This window comes from Stenella coeruleoalba, assembly GCF_951394435.1.
Source record: "Stenella coeruleoalba genome assembly, chromosome: 17".
Classification (NCBI taxonomy): Eukaryota; Metazoa; Chordata; class Mammalia; order Artiodactyla; family Delphinidae; genus Stenella; species Stenella coeruleoalba.
In genome coordinates, this window is record NC_137163.1 from 36,208,342 (window position 1) to 36,227,834 (window position 19,493).

The following is a 19,493-nucleotide window of genomic DNA, read 5'->3' on the forward strand; positions in this document are numbered from 1 at the left end:
TAAGTCCCCTACTATTATTGTGTTACCGTCGATTTCTCTTTTCATGGTTGTTGGCATTTTCCTTATGTACTGAGGTGCTCCTATGTTGGGTGCATAAACATTTATAATTGTTATATCTTCTTGGATTGATCCTTTGGTCATTATGTAGTGTCCCTCCTTACCTCTTGTATCAGTCTTTAAAGTCAATTTTATCTGATATGTGTATTGCTACTCCAGCTTTCTTCTGATTTCCATTTGCATGGAATATCTTTTTCCATACCTTTACTTTCAATGCATCCCTAGGTCTGAAGTGGGTCTCTTGTAGACAGCATACATATGGGTCTTGTTTTTGTATCCATTCAGCCAGTCTGTGTCTTTTGGTTGAGGCATTTAATCTATTTACACTCAAGGTTATTATCTATATGTATGTTTCTATCACCATTTTCTTAATTGTTTTGGGTTTGTTTTGTGGGTATTTTTCTTCTCTTGTGTTTCTTGATTAGAGAAGTTTCTTTAGCATTTGCTGTAAAGCTGGTTTGGTGGTGCCAAATTCTCATAGCTTTTGCTTGTCTGAAAAGCTTTTGACTTCTCCATTGAATCTGAATGATCCTTGCTGGGTAATCTTGCTTCTAGGTTTTTCTCTTTCATCTCTTTAAATATATCCTGCCACTCCCTTCTGGCCTGCAGAGTATCCACCGAAAAATCAGCTGATAACCTTATGCGGATTCCTTTGTATGCTATTTTTTTGTTTTTCTCTTGATGCTTTTAATATTTCTTATTTGAATTTAATTTTTGTTAGTTTATTTAATATGTGTCTTTTTGTGTTTTTCCTCGGGTTTATCCTGTATGGAACTTGCTGTGCTTCCTGGATTTGGGTGACTATGTCCTTTCCCATGTTAGAGAAGTTTTCCACTATAATCTCTTCAAATATTTTCTCAGACCCTTTCTTTTTCTCTTCTTCTTCTGGAACTCCTAGAATTCGTATGTTGGTGCGTTTAGCATTGTCCCAGAGGTCTCTGTGATAGTCTTCAATTCTTTTCATTCTTTTTTCTTTATTCTGCTCCTCGGCAATTATTTCCACCATTTTGTCTTCCAGCTCATTTATTCATTCTTCTGCCTTGGTTATTTTGTTATTGATTCCTCTAGTGTATTTTTCATTTCAGTTATTTTGTTGTTCATCTCTCTTTGTTTGTTCTTTAGTTCTTCTAGATCTTTGTTAAACATTTCTTGTATTCTCTCAATCTATATTTCCATTCTATTTCCGAGATTCTGTATCATCTTTCTCATTACTCTGAATTCTTTTCCAGGTAGATTGCCTATTTCCTCTCATTTATTTGGTCTTGTAGGTCTTGTACCTTGCTCCTTTATCTGTGACATATTTTTTGCTGTCTCTTTTTTTTTTTTTTTAATGAGTGGGATTGTGTTTCTGTTTTATTGGTTGTTTGGCATGAAGCTTCCAACACTGGAGTTTGTAGGCTATTGGGTAGAGCTGGGTCTTGGTGCTGAGATGAGGACCTCTCTGAGACCTCACTCTGATGAATATTCCCTGGGGTCTGAGGTTCTCTGTTAGCCCAGTGGTTTGGACCTGGAGCTCCCACCACAGGAGCTTCCGCCTGACCCCGGGCTCGCGAACCAAGATCCTGCAAGCCACATGGGGTGGCCAAAAAAAAAGAGAGAATAACAAGGTAAAAAATAAATTTAGACTAGGAAACTGACAGATATGTTAGAAAGTATATAAAAATAAAAATATAGATGAATCAACAACCGGAAGGTACATCAGTACCACAATAGGAAGAAAGAGGAAGAGGGGGGAAAAAAACAGTGTGTGTGTGTGGGAAGACCTTGGCTGTGGAAGGCGGGGCCTAAGCCAGGGCGAGGTTTGGGCAGTGGGTGGGGCTAATGCTCAGGACCACAGGGCAGGAAAAGGCCATGGGGTCCATGGGGGGTGGGGTTTAGGCTCAAGAAACAGAAGGGGCCCAGGCATGCCCTCCACCCCTGGTCTCAGAGGGCAGCGGACCTCACCTGGGAGCCCAGCAGGCTTCCTGAGCTCCAATGGGCAGGGCAAACACGCTCCTCTCCTCTCCTGCTCCTCTGGTCTGGGGTCTGGGAGGGCCCCTCCGGCCTGCCTCTCCTGATCTCCCCGGCCTCCCTCCTATGCCCCCAAGGACCCACACAGCCTGGAGGGGGCTTGGAGGGCAGGGTATCAGCCTGGGAGCTCAACAGGCTCCCCGTGCCTGAATGGGTGGGGCAATCGCCCTCCGCTCCTCTCCCGCTCCTTCCCAAAGGCCCCTCCCACCTGCCTCTCCTGTTCTCCCCTCTGCCTCCTTCCTATGCCCCCAGTACCCACATGACCTGGAGGGGGCTTTGGAGGGCAGGGGATCTGCCTGGGAGCTCAGCAGGCTTCCCTGGCCTGAGTGGGCGGGGCAAATACCCTCTGCTCCTCTCCTGCTCCTCCCACAGGGCCCCTCCCACCTGCCTCTCCTGATCTCCCCCGCCTCCCTCCTATGACCCAAGGACCCACATGGCCTGGATGGGGCTTTGGAGTGGGGGGAACCGGCTTGGGCGCTCAGCAGGCTCCCTGGCCCAAGTGGGCCAGGCAATTGCCCTCCACTCCTCTCCTGCTCTTCCTGGAGAGTCCCTCCCACCTGCCTCTTATGACCTCCCCAGCCTCAGGGGTGCCGATCCTTTCTGGCCTCCACTTCTCCTCCCCTCTCAGTCCCCCTATATGCTACCGGTTCAATCTGGGGTTCCTCCCATCCCCTTGGGCATCAGAGTCCTCCACTGGCAGCCAGCAGGCACCCTGGTTGTGGGGAGATGCTAACTCCACGTCTTCCTACACAGCCATCTTGACTCCACCTCAAAGCTTCTCTTTTTTCGTTTACTTCACCTGCATTTACTAGTTGGACCAAATGAGGAAATGTTCCCTCTAGAAGCATTTTCAACACGAAAATGAATGCCTTCCTTCTTTGCTTTAACTGTATTTTTAAAAATTAAGTCTCATGAGGAACTACTCACTCTAGAAGACTCATTAGATCTAAAACTCAGTCCTCTGTTATGAAATAAGTAGCTCTAGCTGGAAGCCAAACACCTGTAGATTCAGAATCTTGATAACTGCACATAAAGCAAGCAATATTCAAGTCGAAAACCAGACTTTCAATATCACTTCTTTAAATATTAGAATGTTAAATATAATTTTCTTATTGTTAAATGAATTTTAAGATGAACTATTATAAACTTTTACATTTACTGTAAAATGAAACATGAGTCGAAAGATTTTATCTTTTCTTGAGGCAAGAGTATGTATTGAAAATGAAAAGGCTATGAACTCTGAAATTATGAGCTTGTATAAGTAACCAAAAGCTTAAATAAGGAGCAGAATTTTCATGTAATTGTCAGACAAAGTCAGACTGTTGATCATAACTAAGTTTCCTTAAATTCAACATAAAATAAAAGCATTTTAGAGACTTCAACTTTTCCTTTAAGATTCTCAATATAAACTCTACATAATAAAACATCTGAAGTCTCAAGTTTTATAAAGCCAGAATTATACTGACAACCCTACACAAAGCCATCAACAAAAGGTTTTATTAGTTATTGTCATACTTGCAGTTGAAGACAGAGAGAAGGTTCAATAAATGTGTAACCTAATGATTATGTATATTAATGGGAAATGTAGTTGCATCTAGTTTACCAATCATCTCTGATCAACAGGCACAAATTGCTTGGAGATAGTTTTATAAAATAGTTCCTGCTGAGAAGTATGATATAGGAGCATTTTAGTATGCTATCACACTCAGTAAGACATAATTTACATTTGGTTTAATTAATCTGATAAAAATATTATGACCATTTGAATTAAGAGTAGCAATGCCGAAAGATAACGTGTCAAAAAAATCTAACATAATATGTCAAAACCTTTGAATTTTTGGCATGCATTTTTATATACTTTTTTGTGGAGAGCCACATAGTTTGGCAATTCATAACATCTCAGGTAGATACAGATATGAGAACAGGTGCAAGTAAAGATATGTACATGTAGATATAAATATATACCTAGAGAGACACACACACACACACACACACACACACACACACACACACACACACACACACGGCAAAAACACCCCAAAAATGAAAAGACATATGCAATACAATGTAGGTCAAACAAAAGGCTTAACACAAAAAGCTCTTAACAAATGATGAAGATGAGCAACTCCTTAGAAAAAAAGTGTACTTTTCATTAATGAGACTGAGAAAAGACCAAAAACGTTTCATAAACCTCTGTTAGAATGACAGTGTGGAAACAGTATACACTGCTACAGCCATTTAGGGGGGCATTTTGACATCCCTTAATATTTTGAAGATATTTATACCCTTTGATCTAGCAATCCTTTTGCTAGGAATTTATTTTATATATACTCACCCAAGTCATGAAGAATGCCACTAAAAAGGTGTTTATTACAAAAAGTATTCACACAAGCAAAGGATTAAAATTAACCAAAAGTCCACAGAGAAATGTGGCAGACCATATTTTCCAAAGATGGCTATAACAAGATCCCACCCACAGCCTCACCGCATACTCTTATTCAAGGTTACCTGCTTAGCAGGTGCTTAGGGATCAGAATTTTGAACTTATACCTTAAAAATCCCACCACAGGCACCACCAAAAAAAAAAAAAAAGAAAAAAGCAGCTTTAAAAATAAAATAGCAAGAGTTTAGAAATTTTCTTGCAATTACAATCAATTGGAGATTCTCCTAGTTATAGCAGCCAAATGGGAAATTTAAACCAACATCAACAAAACTGTGTGATATATAGTATTAGTCATGAAACATAACTAATTGGTCATAAAACAATAAGCCAACAAATGACAAACAAACAAAACAAATGCACATACAAGGGAAATAAAGCTGTTCCTTTCCCACCCTTTTCTCAAATAGCCAGATCTGTATTCCTTCAGACATCTACACAAATCAATGAAACACAAGAACCTGTTTCAATAAACCACCACTGAGTATGACATAAAAATGAAGCTAGAGTTAACCACGGAAACTGCTGACCTGTGTCTCATTGTGAAGGTGCTCAGCACACAGGTACTACCACCCCTACTAAGAGGGAGCTCCCATTGCTCTTCCCGTTGACTCAACTATGCCTGCACATCAGTATTGTTCAGAAAATACCATAAATCCTGTCCTAGTCAAAAGGGCTTCCAAGCAGATTGATGGTTACTCAAAAACACAGAATCCTAAACAAAGAACTACATATAAGCCAGCAATTTCACTCCTAGGTATATATCCAAAAGAATTAAAAATGGGCTCAAACAGACGTTTGTATATAGTAGCATTACTCACAATAGCCAACCCAACAGTGGAAACAACCTAAGTATCTGATAGAGACTGGATAAACAAAATGGGGTGTATCTACACAATAGATATTATTCGGGCATAAAAAGAAATGAAACTGTGATACATGCTACAACACGAATGGACCCGGAAAACATTATGCTAAGTGAAATAAGCCAGACACAAAAGGACAAATATTCTGTGATTCAACTTTTATGAAATATCTAGAAGAGGAAAATTCAGAGAGACAGAAAGTAAATTAGAGGTTATCAAGGGGGAGTTACGGCTTAATATATAAGGTATAGAGTTACGGTTTGGGGTGATGAAAACATTTTGGAAATAGACAGTGGTGAAGGCTGCACAAGACTGTCAATATAATTTATGCCATTAATGCAGTGTGTGGTGTGTTTGCTAATTTTTTAAAGCAATTTTTAATTCTCTTAGGTATATAGAACACAACATTTGAGTTTAACAAAACAACTGAAAGTATAAGCTTTACTAGCAAAAGACCTAAAGAAAAAAAACTCATATTTCTTACTCTAGTAATTAGTAGAGTCAGAAACATACCCAATATTTTGATATAACTCCTAAAGATTTAGTTGTAAAGTGACTATAACATATTTACTCTTTTTAAAATACACCAAACTGCAACCTACAACCTGCTACCATATTACAAAAAGAAAAACTAAAGTCCTTAGATGTAGGTTATTGAAAATCAGAGCAAAAAAAAAAAAAATTCTGAAAACATACCTTCAATACTTGGCTGCATTTCTTCTGTTTTTGGAACAAAAATTCTGATTACACTTGTGTTGATATAAATCAAAGGTAAATTGCGTGAAGTCAGCGTATGGGTCCTCATGGGCTGACCAGGAGATTTTCTTTTCTCTTTTTGGGTCCTTGGTAGTTTTGCTTGAAATATACTTGCAATGGCATTAAGTAAAGGAAAACAAAGGACAATATCAAAGGCTTGTGCTGAAAGAAGTATTTCATGAAGAAAATGAGGGGAACCATCTGTTAAACCTTCAGGTAACTTATGAAAACTTCTTCGCTCATTTCTTGATGTTAACTTGTGGCGAACATTTTTTGTTACAGCTTTTGTATATGTCAAAGAGAGAAATCCATGCTGCTGATGAGAGCCATCTAGAAGTTTTGCAGTTGTCTGTTCCAGAAAAAGGAAATCACAATACATGTTTATTAAAAAAAGGGGAAAAAAACACAAAACAAACTATTTGAAAGCAGAAAACAATCTCAGTTGATACTTTAATCTTTTATCACGTCCACACTTTTTTTTTCATGACTGGTCAGCTGTTTATTACAAATAAAAAAATAAAAGCATACTTCTTAATGAGCACATTACTGATCAAGTCCATAAACAGGGCAAAAGCCTCTAAGACAAAATGACTGAACTTGAAGTTAGGAATCCTGAATTGTAGTTCTAGATCTTGAGTGAGGTAATTAACCTCTTTGTGCTTGTTTCTATAATTTCTACTTTTTCTGTAACGTTCAGAATTTAGAACAGATCGTATCTAGATTTATCTTTTCATTCTTGATAATTTTTCATTAAGAGTAGTAATATGCCGCCATAATTTGGGTCAGAGAGGGGTTTTCTACGCACGCGAAATTGAAATACCATGTTATGTATTTCCATTTGTGAAATGGAACCAATAGTTTTCCTGAACCAATTAATGTACATAAAATTCTAATTTGCATATTACTCAAAATAAAATTAGACTTAAGTTGTTATATTCCACATTCCCAACCCCTCTTCCCAAGGCCTGATGAAGATTTTTAGGTATTAGAGTCCAAAGAGTGATGTTAAGAGAGGAAGTGAACCGAGGAAGAAGAACAAGAAGGAAATACATTCACATAAAAAAGAAAAAAGTTAGAAGTAGCAAAGCAGCAATGTGTTTGAGCCTGTTATCCCATCACTAGTAAACCTCTTCTACTTCCATTTTCTTCCTCTCATTTTGTTGCCTATCACCTAATGAAAAGAAAATAGTATGAAATTCAGTTTTTACTGTTACTTTTGTTTTTAACCTGGACTTTATAATGAAGAAAGGTGAGATAAAATTTACCTTTGCATATGTTTTTTTCTCAAAGTTAATTTTCTCCCCATTAAAAAAAACTTGGAAAGCAGGCATTACATGAACATGCAATATAATCACTTTTCATATAATTGTCCTGCCCTTAAAGCATTTTTTACTATTTCCAACTTTCTCACTGCCTCTTATCTAACTCCCCTTTCTTTTTGCTTTCTACACTCAAAATCAAAGGAAATACAGTAAAACAAGAAAAAGTGATCCCAGTCTTATCGCTATGATGCTAGATTGCAGGCAACAGTGGATGGAGAAGGGTGCTGTGGTATGGCCCCAATGGAAGAGGCCACAGCAACAGTGTCTCTAGGTGTCTCAACCAGGAATTAGGGTGGGGAGGGGTAGAATCAACCACTAATCTAAATAACCCACCTCAAATCTTAATTAATGGCAACATCTGAATCCTGGAAATAGTATAAAAAGTGTTTCAATGTATAAATGTTTTGATTTGGGAAAGATATTTTTAAACATATTGAATGTAGGTACTCTTGAAAGGTCAACACCCATGAGAGCAAGTGTGTTGAACTGCTATATCCCTAACTCCCCTAATAAAAGGCGGGAAAAATTAAAGAATGAACGAATACTAACTGGAGTTGAGATAATATAAATATTACTTTTCATGTAGTAATAATCAATATTTTATACTATTTAAAGTGAAAAGTTAGAAAGCAATGATGATTACTGAAATGTTAAGAAAATTTAAAAATTTAGAAAAATTGATAAAATTTTAAAGGGCATTAACATGGTATCTTAAATGGGAGTGACATCCAAAAGGGAGGGGATATATGTATATGTATGGCTGATTCATTTTGCTGTGCAGTAGAAGCTAACACTGTAAAGCAACTATACTCCAATAAAAATTAATTTTAAAAAACTCAAAAAAAGGGGCATTAACAATAATTTTGGTTTTCTTTCATGAATACATGTTAAAATAAAGAAAGTTCCTCATGGATGCTAATGAACAATTGAAGAGAAGAAAATAAATATAAACAGAGCTTCCATTAACATAAAAAATTTTCCAGACTAGACTAGAAAAAATTCAAAATCAGAAACTAGTATTTGCTATGCAAATACAATGTTAAACAGTAGATCTAAGAACGCAATTATTTAAAATATTTGTCTAATTTTTACACTCTTTTTAAAGATATATGTCTTAAATTCCTTTTGAGCTACAGAAAAGGGGAAGGAAAGAAATACTAGTTTACACATGCTAAGAAAATGTCTAATAATGTTTGCACTGATTTAATAGTTTCTTAAGAAAACTGCTATTACCATTGTGATAATCTGCTCTTAACATTTAAAAATTACATGCATTTTTATTGACTTAAAAAATGTCACTTAAAAGAACTTGCTTAATAACATATTCAGATATTTTGTACCACTAGGGAAAAAAAGGTTCTAAACTTCTAAAACCCACTGATATACAGTCTACCGTTCATCTTCCGTCCAGTACATGACAGACGTACAGCCTTGTCCAGATATAACAGGCACCAAATAAGGTACTTGGAGTTAGTTCTGAGAAGGAAATGGTATAATAATAGGGAAAAAAAGCAATGTAAGGAAGAATCATAAAAGGAATGACAAAAGCAGTATGGTCAACTCTTGATCATTCAATACATGTATAATTTAACAAGCATATTCAACATCCTACTTTGATTTTCTAATGCTCATGGTAAAAGTAGTTTATATTCACAAAACCAGAATGACAAATAGCATACTCAAGTAACCCAGAAACAAATTATAGTGAAAACCAGTCTATCATTTAAGAATACATTATAGTTCATTTACAAAGTGAATGATACAGAGGAAGATGAAAATCAAGAGTTGACTCTATGGATAGTTCAATTCCTTCTCTGGGTTCCTGTTAATGGGAGTTCTGTAGCATAATTTAAAAATGATTTCTTACAGAAGGAAAGAAGCCAGAGCAATTACTGAAAGGGTCCTGCTTGCTGATGGGTCGAACCAACAAGGTGCGTCTGTTCAGCTTGTCAGTACAGGAAAGGAAGACACCTCCACATTGCCCCAGAGACCAACACTCTTCCCCAAGGCTTGAGGTGATGGACAGGAGCAAAGAAGGTGAAAAGACAAAAAGCAATAAAAGCCATAAGCAAAAAAATCTGGATAGTTTTAATTCTGCTCAAGTTTGCATAGGTTTAGGTTTGAGCCACTGCTAGATATGGCCTCTGCCTGGACCATCTTCTGCAAAAGCATTGTTAATGGAAGTAAACAAAAAATAGTTGCTTTTAATGTAAATGACTACTTTTAATTTATAATAAAGAACAATCCAACATGAACTCACTTATGAATAGGAAAAACTTCTAAAAGGTCAACATAATAATACATTAATGGTAAAGTATATTAATAAAAGCAATCCTACCTTTGTGTTATTGAAAAATTTACTTAATTGCTCTAACAGGAAAATGGATACAAAACACAAGCAGCTTAAAGGAAGTAATAGTTTTATTTTATAATGTAATATTGGAAGAAAAGGTCAAAAAGAATTTACTGAGCTCTAATTCTTGTAACCATTAGTCCCGTTGCATGAAAGAACAAAGAAAAACAGTTTATAATATATTTTTTAAAAATCATAATTACTAAATGAGTCTCACCACAGGTTTTTCTTTGCACTGTAGAAATACTCCTTCAAAATGTCCTGACTGCCAACCTTCCCCTGGCCTGGAAAACATAAGTTCACCTTATCTGTTCTCTTCAATTTTTCTGAGTTAAAAAAATTGAGCATATATAACTATTTCAAGTAGTTCTGATGTAAACAACACTACACTGAACTAAAACGTGGATCTGACAATGCAATCAACAGAACAATTTACATTAGCACCACACCCTGGTAGTTCTTCAGAGAAGCATTTGTCTTAATGATAAATTCTATATTTACGAAGGTTATTTTTCTTTCTCACCCATGAGACTCTAAGGTCCATAAGGACATGGTTTATGTCTATTTTTGTTAAACACTATATTCCTAGTGCTTAGCATAGTGCTTGGGACATAATATACATTCAGTAAATATTTTGATTAAATGAATGAATAAATTATCTAAATATTTAAAACTTACATAAATTTAACAGTAAAATCATTGATAATCTAGAACATAAATTGTAATATTCACATAATCAAGAAATGATTTCAGCAATAAAGTAAAATTCATGTATCACTTGCTAGGATCATTTTGATATAGAGATATACCATTCAGAAGAAACTGAAGAGCTAACCATTCCATTATCAAAAATCAATTAATGATTCACTGTTACTACAACAAAAACAATTATCATACACTTGGTAAAATAATACTATTATAACAGGTCTTAATATAAACCCAACAAAATATTTTGACCATCACAGTTATGACATAATTTTTTGGCTGTGACAGAGTTGAGAGCTGTTTACATGAACAATATGATATGTATAATAAAGAATGAAAGTTCGAATGTTTTTAATGCATAATTAGAAACCCGTTAAATAAAAAAGACTTCGGGGCTTTCCTGGTGGCACAGTGGTTGAGAGTCTGCCTGCTGATGCAGGGGACACGGGTTCGTGCCCCGGTCCGGGAAGATCCCACATGCCGCGGAGCGGCTGGGCCCGTGAGCCATGGCCGCTGAGCCTGCGCGTCGGAGCCTGTGCTCCGCAACGGGAAAGGCCACAACAGTGAGAGGCCCGCGTACCGCAACAACAACAAAAAACACTTCGGCTTTTAGAGTATATAATGCATCAATAAAGGTACAGAAACATGTGTACTTCTGCAGACACTTAATTGCTGAATGAATAAATATTATGAATCCAGGAAAAAAAGGACTGTAAGGCTGTTTCTTTGCCAAAATACTATGAAGTAGAAAATACGATGCTGTTTAAAAAATAATTTTACAAAAGCATGTGTGAGTTTTATGGTATGTGAATTACATTTCAGTTAAAAAAAACTCAATTCCAGGGTAGTGTTATAAAACAAAAAAAACCTCCTAAAAGCATTCGTATTTTTATTTTGGAAAAATTAATAATAAAATTGCTATATATCTTTATGAAAATATCTAAAACATTACTTTTTTACTACCATTACTTATTATTATAAACAAATCATATTTACTTATAATCTACTTTTGGTAGAAATTTATTAGGAAGGAAAAATGTGATTCTAGGAACATCCACCACATGTTCATTAATCATCTGTGAGATAAGAAAAGTACTCAAAGTTGTAAGGAACATGAGATGCTGCTCCATTTCAATCTATGATATAGGGAATGGATGAGGAATATTCATCAAAAACCAGAGCCATTAACTGTGTCCCAGACATCTTGGCAAATATACAACATGCATAACAAATTGTGAGGTGATTAGTAAAAGCAGCTTATTTCATTTAATATGGCAGTGTGGATATTTATGAACGGATTTGCCTTCTTAGAAAGCAAAACTTTATTATATTCCATATATGAATGAATACCAAGTAAAATTAACCAATATATCTTTTAAGAACCATCTTTGGGAATATGTACAGTATTTTTTTAAAAATTAAGGAATCAAATTAAAATATAAAAATTCTTTTATAGACTTTGTTCAAGGAAAATATAGCTTTTCCCATATTCATTATTCATTAATTACCTGCTTCTATAGTGATCAATATTGAAACTTTCTATTTTACATTTCACTTTGGTGTACACATCCTGGACATCTATGGAAGCACTGAGATCTTCTAGTTCACTGACCATACAAAGTTCTGCAATAAGAAGCAAATATTAATATCAGTATAGGGTTCACAATCAATATTAAAACTTTCTATTTACATTTAATGTTAGCATGTATATCCTTGACATCTACAGAGGCACTAAGACTTTCTGTTCATTAACCACATAAGATTCTAAAATAATAAGGAAAATTAGTATCAGTATAGGCCTCAAAATTAAGATACGATGCTTATTTCAAAACAGGGGAAATCCCAGTTAATGTATGAAGTGCTACATCTAATATCAGTCAACAGTCTTTGCAATACATTTAGTGATATGACCAATGAAGAAATTACCTCATGGCTTTTGAAGTGAATTTTAATACAAATAAGACAAAATTTAGGTATTATAGGCAACATGTTAGTATTACTAATAGAAATCACTTGAGTTAGACTTAATGATTGATTTAAATGCCAATGATAAATAAAACTAAGTCTCCAATTTCTTCTAAAAATAGTGTTTAATATTTTATCTTTTCAGTAGAAAAGTAATCCTGTACCTGTGCCTTTATTTTCAGGATCTGGAGCAAAGAGCTTTATAGTAATTTTGGGGAGCACCCACTGCATCCACAGGCTAACACGACCACTGGATCCACCAATATTACTTGTAGTTTGTTCCAAGGTAACAGAATCGGAGAATGGTGAATCATCAACTGCTTGTACAGAATCTCCCTGGGATGAGGAATAACAACAATACTTTGTAACATAAATAAAAATAACTAAAAATATATAATTTAAAATCTGCAATTACTGCTTATAACTTATCATATATGATAATGCAAATCATATAAATGTTTATATATAATGCCAGTAATATAAGCATACACTAATCATACGGTTTTCATAGTTACAGTGTACATGCATGCCATTCCAGTTCCTCTAAATGAGTTAGGATCATACCAATGAGTATTTCCTTATAGAGTAGCTATAGCCAAGGGTCAAACTGGGCTCTATTTTGGAAATAAAGTCTTACTACCTCACAGCCACATCCACTCATTTATCTATTGCCTATGACTACTGATTAGCAGAGTTAAGTAGATGCTTTAGAGCTGCTATGATCCACAAAGCCTACAATATTTACTATCTTGTCATTTATGGAAAAAGTTTGTCTATCCCTGCTATGGTGTATTTATGTATGAATATATAATAACCATAGTAAAACACAGCATAATCACCATAATTTAAGAAACAGCAAAACATTCATCATGCCTCACATATTTTAATATTAAGGAGACATTTAAAAGTAGATTCGACAACAGATTTTTTAAATGATTTATATGGTTAAAAGTCTCTTAATTAGAGGTACAGAGCATGAGTGTGTGTGTGTGTGTGTGTGTGTGTGTGTTATGGTTATCTTTACAGAAATATATTCGGCAATTTATACATATCCTACAGAAAGGTACAATAAAAATGATAACAATGAAACAAAATGTAAGTAAAATGAGCAGGTTTTTGATAAATACCTCTTAGCTCAAGAAATTTTCCCAGGTTAATATTCAATGTTTTGCACATTTGAGATGGTATTATTTTGTAATTTGATGTACTTCAGAGTGTATCTCCAGCCCAATAAGAGGCAGCTGAAGCCCAAGAATATAACCCTTGGATTACAGACCTCAGTCCAGAAGAAGGGAATCTTGCAGCTTCAGAGAACCTGCCATACATGCTGGCCCCAAACCTTCATCAGAGCATAAGCTTATTCAGTTCAACAAATACATACTGAATTCTAGATATGTATAAGGTCCTAAATTTGGTACTAATAAACTTTCTGTAAAAGGTCTGTTGGGTTGTTTTTTAATCTTTTCAGCAGGTGAAAATAAATCCTGGTTTGAAGATGAACAGCTTCAGTCTCAAAGGCAGGAAGAGATGGTGCCAGAGATAGTGATCACTCACTCATGTATTCTGTTCTTTTAGGATTAGCTACCAAGTATTTAGGTTTTTTAAATCCCAACTTTGCTGTCCATCTAAAACCTTCAAAAAAACTCCAGAACCTAAACTCATTCTCTGTGAACTGATCACATACACCAGAGCATGCTTACTTTTTTAAAAGATGTATATATATATTCACGTACCAAAATGTTCATTGCAGCTCTATTTACAATAGCCAGGAGATGGAAACAACCTAAGTGCCCATCATCGGATGAATGGATAAAGAAGATGTGGCACATATATACAATGGAATATTACTCAGCCATAAAAAGAAATGAAATTGAGCTATTTGTAATGAGGTGGATAGACCTCGAGTCTGTCATACAGAGTGAAGTAAGTCAGAAAAAGAAAGACAAATACTGTATGCTAACACATATATATGGAATTTAAGAAAAAAAAAATGTCATGAAGAACCTAGGGGTAAGACAGGAATAAAGACACAGACCCACTGGAGAATGGACTTGAGGATACGGGGAGGGGGAAGGGTAAGCTGTGACAAAGTGAGAGAGAGGCATGGACATATATACACTACCACATGTAAAATAGATAGCTAGTGGGAAGCAGCTGCATAGCACAGGGAGATCAGCTCGGTGCTTTGTGACCACCTGGAGGGGTGGGATAGGGAGGGTGGGAGGGAGGGAGACGTAAGAGGGAAGAGATATGGGAACATATGTATATGTATAACTGATTCACTTTGTTATAAAGCAGAAACTAACACACCATTGTAAAGCAATTATACCCCAATAAAGATGTTTAAAAAAAAAGATGTATATATATTTAAATATTAGTTATATGTACTTAAGCTTAGTTTGATAGGCAGCATGATGCATTGAAGACAGTATAGCCATTCTTTGTTCCAATTACACCAAGCAAAGCAGAAAGCTCACTGCTCGTGATGTTTTCATCTAAATGCTTTTCCAAAACTAAGTGGCCCTAAATCTGCTAAAATTGAAATTCCTAGAATTTGAGAAGCTATATAAAAATTCAGGTTTCTGGTTAGCTGTCTAAAGTAACACATCTAATGAAAAGCACAAACTAATCCCAGAAAAAGATACATTTTAGAAAGTCAAATTCAATAAAAGACAGCATAATGTAGTCAGTATGCCTTTCTCTATGGATTGGGTCTTAGAGCAGAAGAATTCATAAATTAAATTCTCCCTCCAACACTTAGAAGAACATTATAATCCCAAGAATGGAAATTGTAGGGAAAAGACCATCTCAAATCAATGAAACCTTGATTTTTAACACTATTAAGTATACTTAGTAGGAATGCTAAGAAAACTGTGGCTTCAAATTTAATAAGCAAGCACTCCTGAGAAAAAGTTTTACTCTCCTTCTTCATGCAGTTTCAATTTTCATTTTGGATTTACAACACTTGGTGCGGTATTGTTAAATATGTTTGTGCATTAATTTTCTGCTCTATTTCTAAATTTATAGCAAAAATTGAGCCAGAATTGGAGACGCTGAACTATTTTCCCACACCTCTTTAGCCAAGGTCTAAAATATACAGTTCAATTCTTTCACCATTTTGTCGCAAATTGACCAAAATACTGAGTTTATTATGCTAGCTGAATTTATCTTTGTTCATCTGGAAGAGCAAACACTTCAGCCCTTCATCCTTGGCCTGCTTCAGAGCTCAGGGATGATCATACTTTTGGCCACACTGCTACTCTCCCTTATCAAAATAACTCCAGCATTCTTTTTCAATCACAAAACTTCCCAAAGGTCTAAACACTTCCACTGCTGTTTGTACTTAAGTCAACGATAACAAGTGGACTGCTGTGGTTTCCACTACCTTTGCTCTCACCATTTCAATGTGAAGGGTGGGAAAAACGAATAACTGTTTTTAAGCTCACTACTTAAGCCTGCCACTCATATTTCCCCTTCTACCACCACTGAGATCGATATTCAGGAAGCTAGAGCTATATCCACTGAAAAGTATACTGCTCCTTATCAACATGTCAACATAAAAAGAATTACTCGTAGTTTAAAGTATAAGTCATCCAAGGATCATATAAGCAAATACTTCTCTTCTACTTAACACAAGCAACTGTTAAGAGCATACTTTTTTAAACTAGATTCATTTATGGTGAATTCTTTATTGTCGAAATAATTTAAAAATAATAGTTCTTACCCAACTCAGCAACAAATACCTTAAATAGTGTTTTTAAATTTTATGGACTTTTGGAATGCAAATATTAATTAGAAATTTAAACATACAGATACATAATATAAATAAGCACAACAAATGTAAGGTGACCTCAGATAAACAGGTTATATTTATGTAATAAAACTATTTGCATAAAAAAATAAGCCAATAATTGAGAAATTAGAGACATTTTCCAGCATGATTATTTTGAAATAAGAAAAGCATGACAACAAAATATTGTGTTGATTCATATGTGAAGGCTAAACAATAACCTGCTTTGATATATGTATTATATATGTATGTTCTTTCAACAGCTACTCAATTAATTAGATGATAATCTAAATGCTAAGATTGCTACATTTTGAATAAAAGTTTCTCCCTAAATGTTGAAGATAAAATCATTTAAAGATAAATATTTAATGAAATAAGTCTATTTTGAGGAAGAGATTTAAAACTATTATGAGACATCCTTAAAATATCAACTGAGTAAAAAAGTTCAAACTAAACTTACTTTCTAAAAGGTTGTCTAGAATAATAATTTGAGGTAGATTGCTGCTTAGGTTAACTGCACTTAAATCCCTGAAAAACTGACAATAGTTTTGCTATAGCAGTTGATGCCAAACAACTTCACTTTTTTTTTTGAGATACAACTGACATATAATATTATAATAGTTTCAGGTATAAAACATAATGATTCGATATTTATATATATTGTTAAATGATCATAGTAAGTCTAGTTAACATCCATTGTCACACAGTCATAAATTGTTTTTTCTTGTGATGAGAAATTTTAAGATCTACTACTCTCTTAGCAACTTTCAAATACACAATACAGTATTATTAACTTCAGTCACCATGGCATACAACACTAGGGCTTATTTATTTTATAACTGGAAATTTGTACCTTTTGACCACCTTCATTCATTTTTTCCCCCCAAATTTTCACTTTGGATTTAACTGAAAATAAATGCATTTTAAATAATTACTGGGGACTAAGAAATGAACCACTTCATGCTGGACTGTTTTCTGGAAATATATATATTTATAATTGAAGTATAGTTGATTTACAATACTATATTAATTTCAGGTGTACAATAGAGTGATTCAATATTTTATAGATTACACTGCATTTAAAGTTATTATAAAATACTGGCAATATTCCATGCTATACAATACAGCTCATACTGGATTTTTTTCAGAACTAGGCTGCTGAAGTAATTTTAATTCCAGAATCAATAAAATATGCAATTCGAATTTTGCCATGACCCTCTAACCTCCCAACATCGTTGGTTAATCTGTCGATTTTTACCTTAGGTTGAGTTATAAATCTAGCATTCATTCATCATTTTAGATTTTTCTAAAGCTTTAAAATTATTTCTTTAAAATGCTGTGAATAAGGATGACATTATCAAAGACATTGTACATATATACAAGAAGTTAAAATGAAAAAATGCTTAATGGTTTGCCTAAAATCACAACTTAATTGGAGGGATTTAATTTCATCAACACAATATAGCTATCCATAATAATTGTCCTTCCTACATCACCTTTATGGAAAGTACTGAAAATCCAGAAGTTCAAAATAACATTTTATATAATTAGAACAGCTTCCAAAAGACTTAACAGGGCTTCCCTGGTGGCGCAGTGGTTGAGAGTCCACCTGCCGACGCAGGGGACACGGGTTCGTGACCCGGTCCGGGAGGATCCCACATGCCGCGGAGCGGCTGGTCCCGTGAGCCATGGCCGCTGAGCCTGTGCTTCCGGAGCCTGTGCTCCGCAGTGGGAGAGGCCACAACAGTGAGAGGCCCGCGTACCGCAAAAAAAAAAAAAAAAAAAAGATTTAACAGTTTATGTACTTAACCTTATAAGGGAAATATGTGAATGTGTATGTATTTGTGTATTGTGTATCTATTTGCTTTGTTTACTTGTTATTAAAACAAATCATCAAAATGTTAGCACTTTCAAAGGCAGTTTTTATTGTTGGGCTATCTTGTAAGCAAAATGGCATAAATATTTCAATGAACATGATTATATAGTGTTTCACTTTCCTGAACATCTCCCTGAACACAAATTTTTGACAACCTTAACTAGCTGAAATACAGTGAAATATGTTCTACAAGTGTACAGGTTAAGCCTTACTTTGGGTCCATGGTAAGAATTAGCGTGCCAGAGACATCTTGTTTTATACCAAAATTTTTGCTCACCCTTCTACGTAATACAGAATTTTCTCTGGGAAGCAGCAATGCAGTGATGGGCTAAATTTCCCAGTGTACCTATATATTAGGTGTATACATATATCCATCCCCGAAGTTAAATATTATAAATTCTGCTAAAGATAAAGGACTAAAAGGCTTAATTTCTTTTAAAAGCTGAATATTATTAAGCTAAGTATCCAATTTAAGAAATTAGAAAAACAACAGAATAAACCCAAGAAAAAATATCTATCTTAGCCTAAGTAGTGGAAAAACGTTACCCTTGAGACTTTTTAAACACATCTCTGGGTTACATGTAGGTTTGAGGGCTTGATTTCATACTACCGAAATGTTTCAAGAAACATCTAGCTACAAAATTAACAGTAAAGGGGTCCCAGGCTAGTGATGGCCCTTGGAGTCCCTCAGAGAAGGAAACACAGAAAATCCCTATTGGGGAACAGGCCCTCACACACTATGCAAGAGTCTCATAAAGTCGCACTAGTGAAGAACTCCCAATAGAAGAGCACATAACACATAAAGAAACAGTCTACTAAGAGCAAGGGTTAAGAATACAACAGTAGGATTAGACTCTCAAGAAATTCAGATAACAGATCTGATAAATAATATAAAAGAATTATGTTTAAAACAACAAAAGACATAAAAACAAACAGAAAAAATAAACTCAATATATGCTTTTATGAATTCATATGAAAATATATTTGTAGTGACAATGAATATATACATCTCTATGCCCCGTACTATAATAAATCAGATTTAATTTCGTCAAAATGAGTTGACTTCCCAAATTGTTTAACATCCATATATTAAAGAACAATGTGTTTAAAACCTACTCTGTACCAAGCATTATTGCTTGGTACAGAGTAGGTGCTGGTTGCTCAAATTAGGGTTATCCTATGATGATAAAGATAATAGGTGACGGGTGATAATAGAAAATTTATAGTTCACATCCAGTATGGCACTGAAACAGTATAATCATTATTTAACACTGTTACTTCTGAACCAATATAAACCTCTCAGTGTAAATCATTTTACGTCCAACCCATAATGTTTGACTTATCACTTATTTC

At 35.0% G+C, this 19,493-nt stretch overlaps 1 protein-coding gene across 15 annotated transcripts in view; it reads right to left on the bottom strand.

The window, feature by feature from the left end:
• The window catches only part of VPS13B (vacuolar protein sorting 13 homolog B), a 795,728-nt gene that overhangs the window by 369,959 nt on the left and 406,276 nt on the right, over window positions 1–19,493 (bottom strand). For 11 of the 15 annotated variants that reach the window (XM_079901966.1, XM_079901971.1, XM_079901960.1 and 8 more), the window contains 4 exons: window positions 12,639–12,810; window positions 12,018–12,132; window positions 9,319–9,460; window positions 6,070–6,478 (listed from right to left, as the gene is read on the bottom strand). In XM_079901966.1, the coding sequence (XP_079758092.1) occupies window positions 6,070–6,478; window positions 9,319–9,460; window positions 12,018–12,132; window positions 12,639–12,810 (838 nt within the window). Of the gene's footprint in view, window positions 1–6,069; window positions 6,479–9,318; window positions 9,461–10,021; window positions 10,131–12,017; window positions 12,133–12,638; window positions 12,811–19,493 lie in introns of those variants that run through there. The other 4 variants (XR_013824628.1, XM_079901972.1, XM_079901964.1 and 1 more) reach the window with 4 other exon arrangements.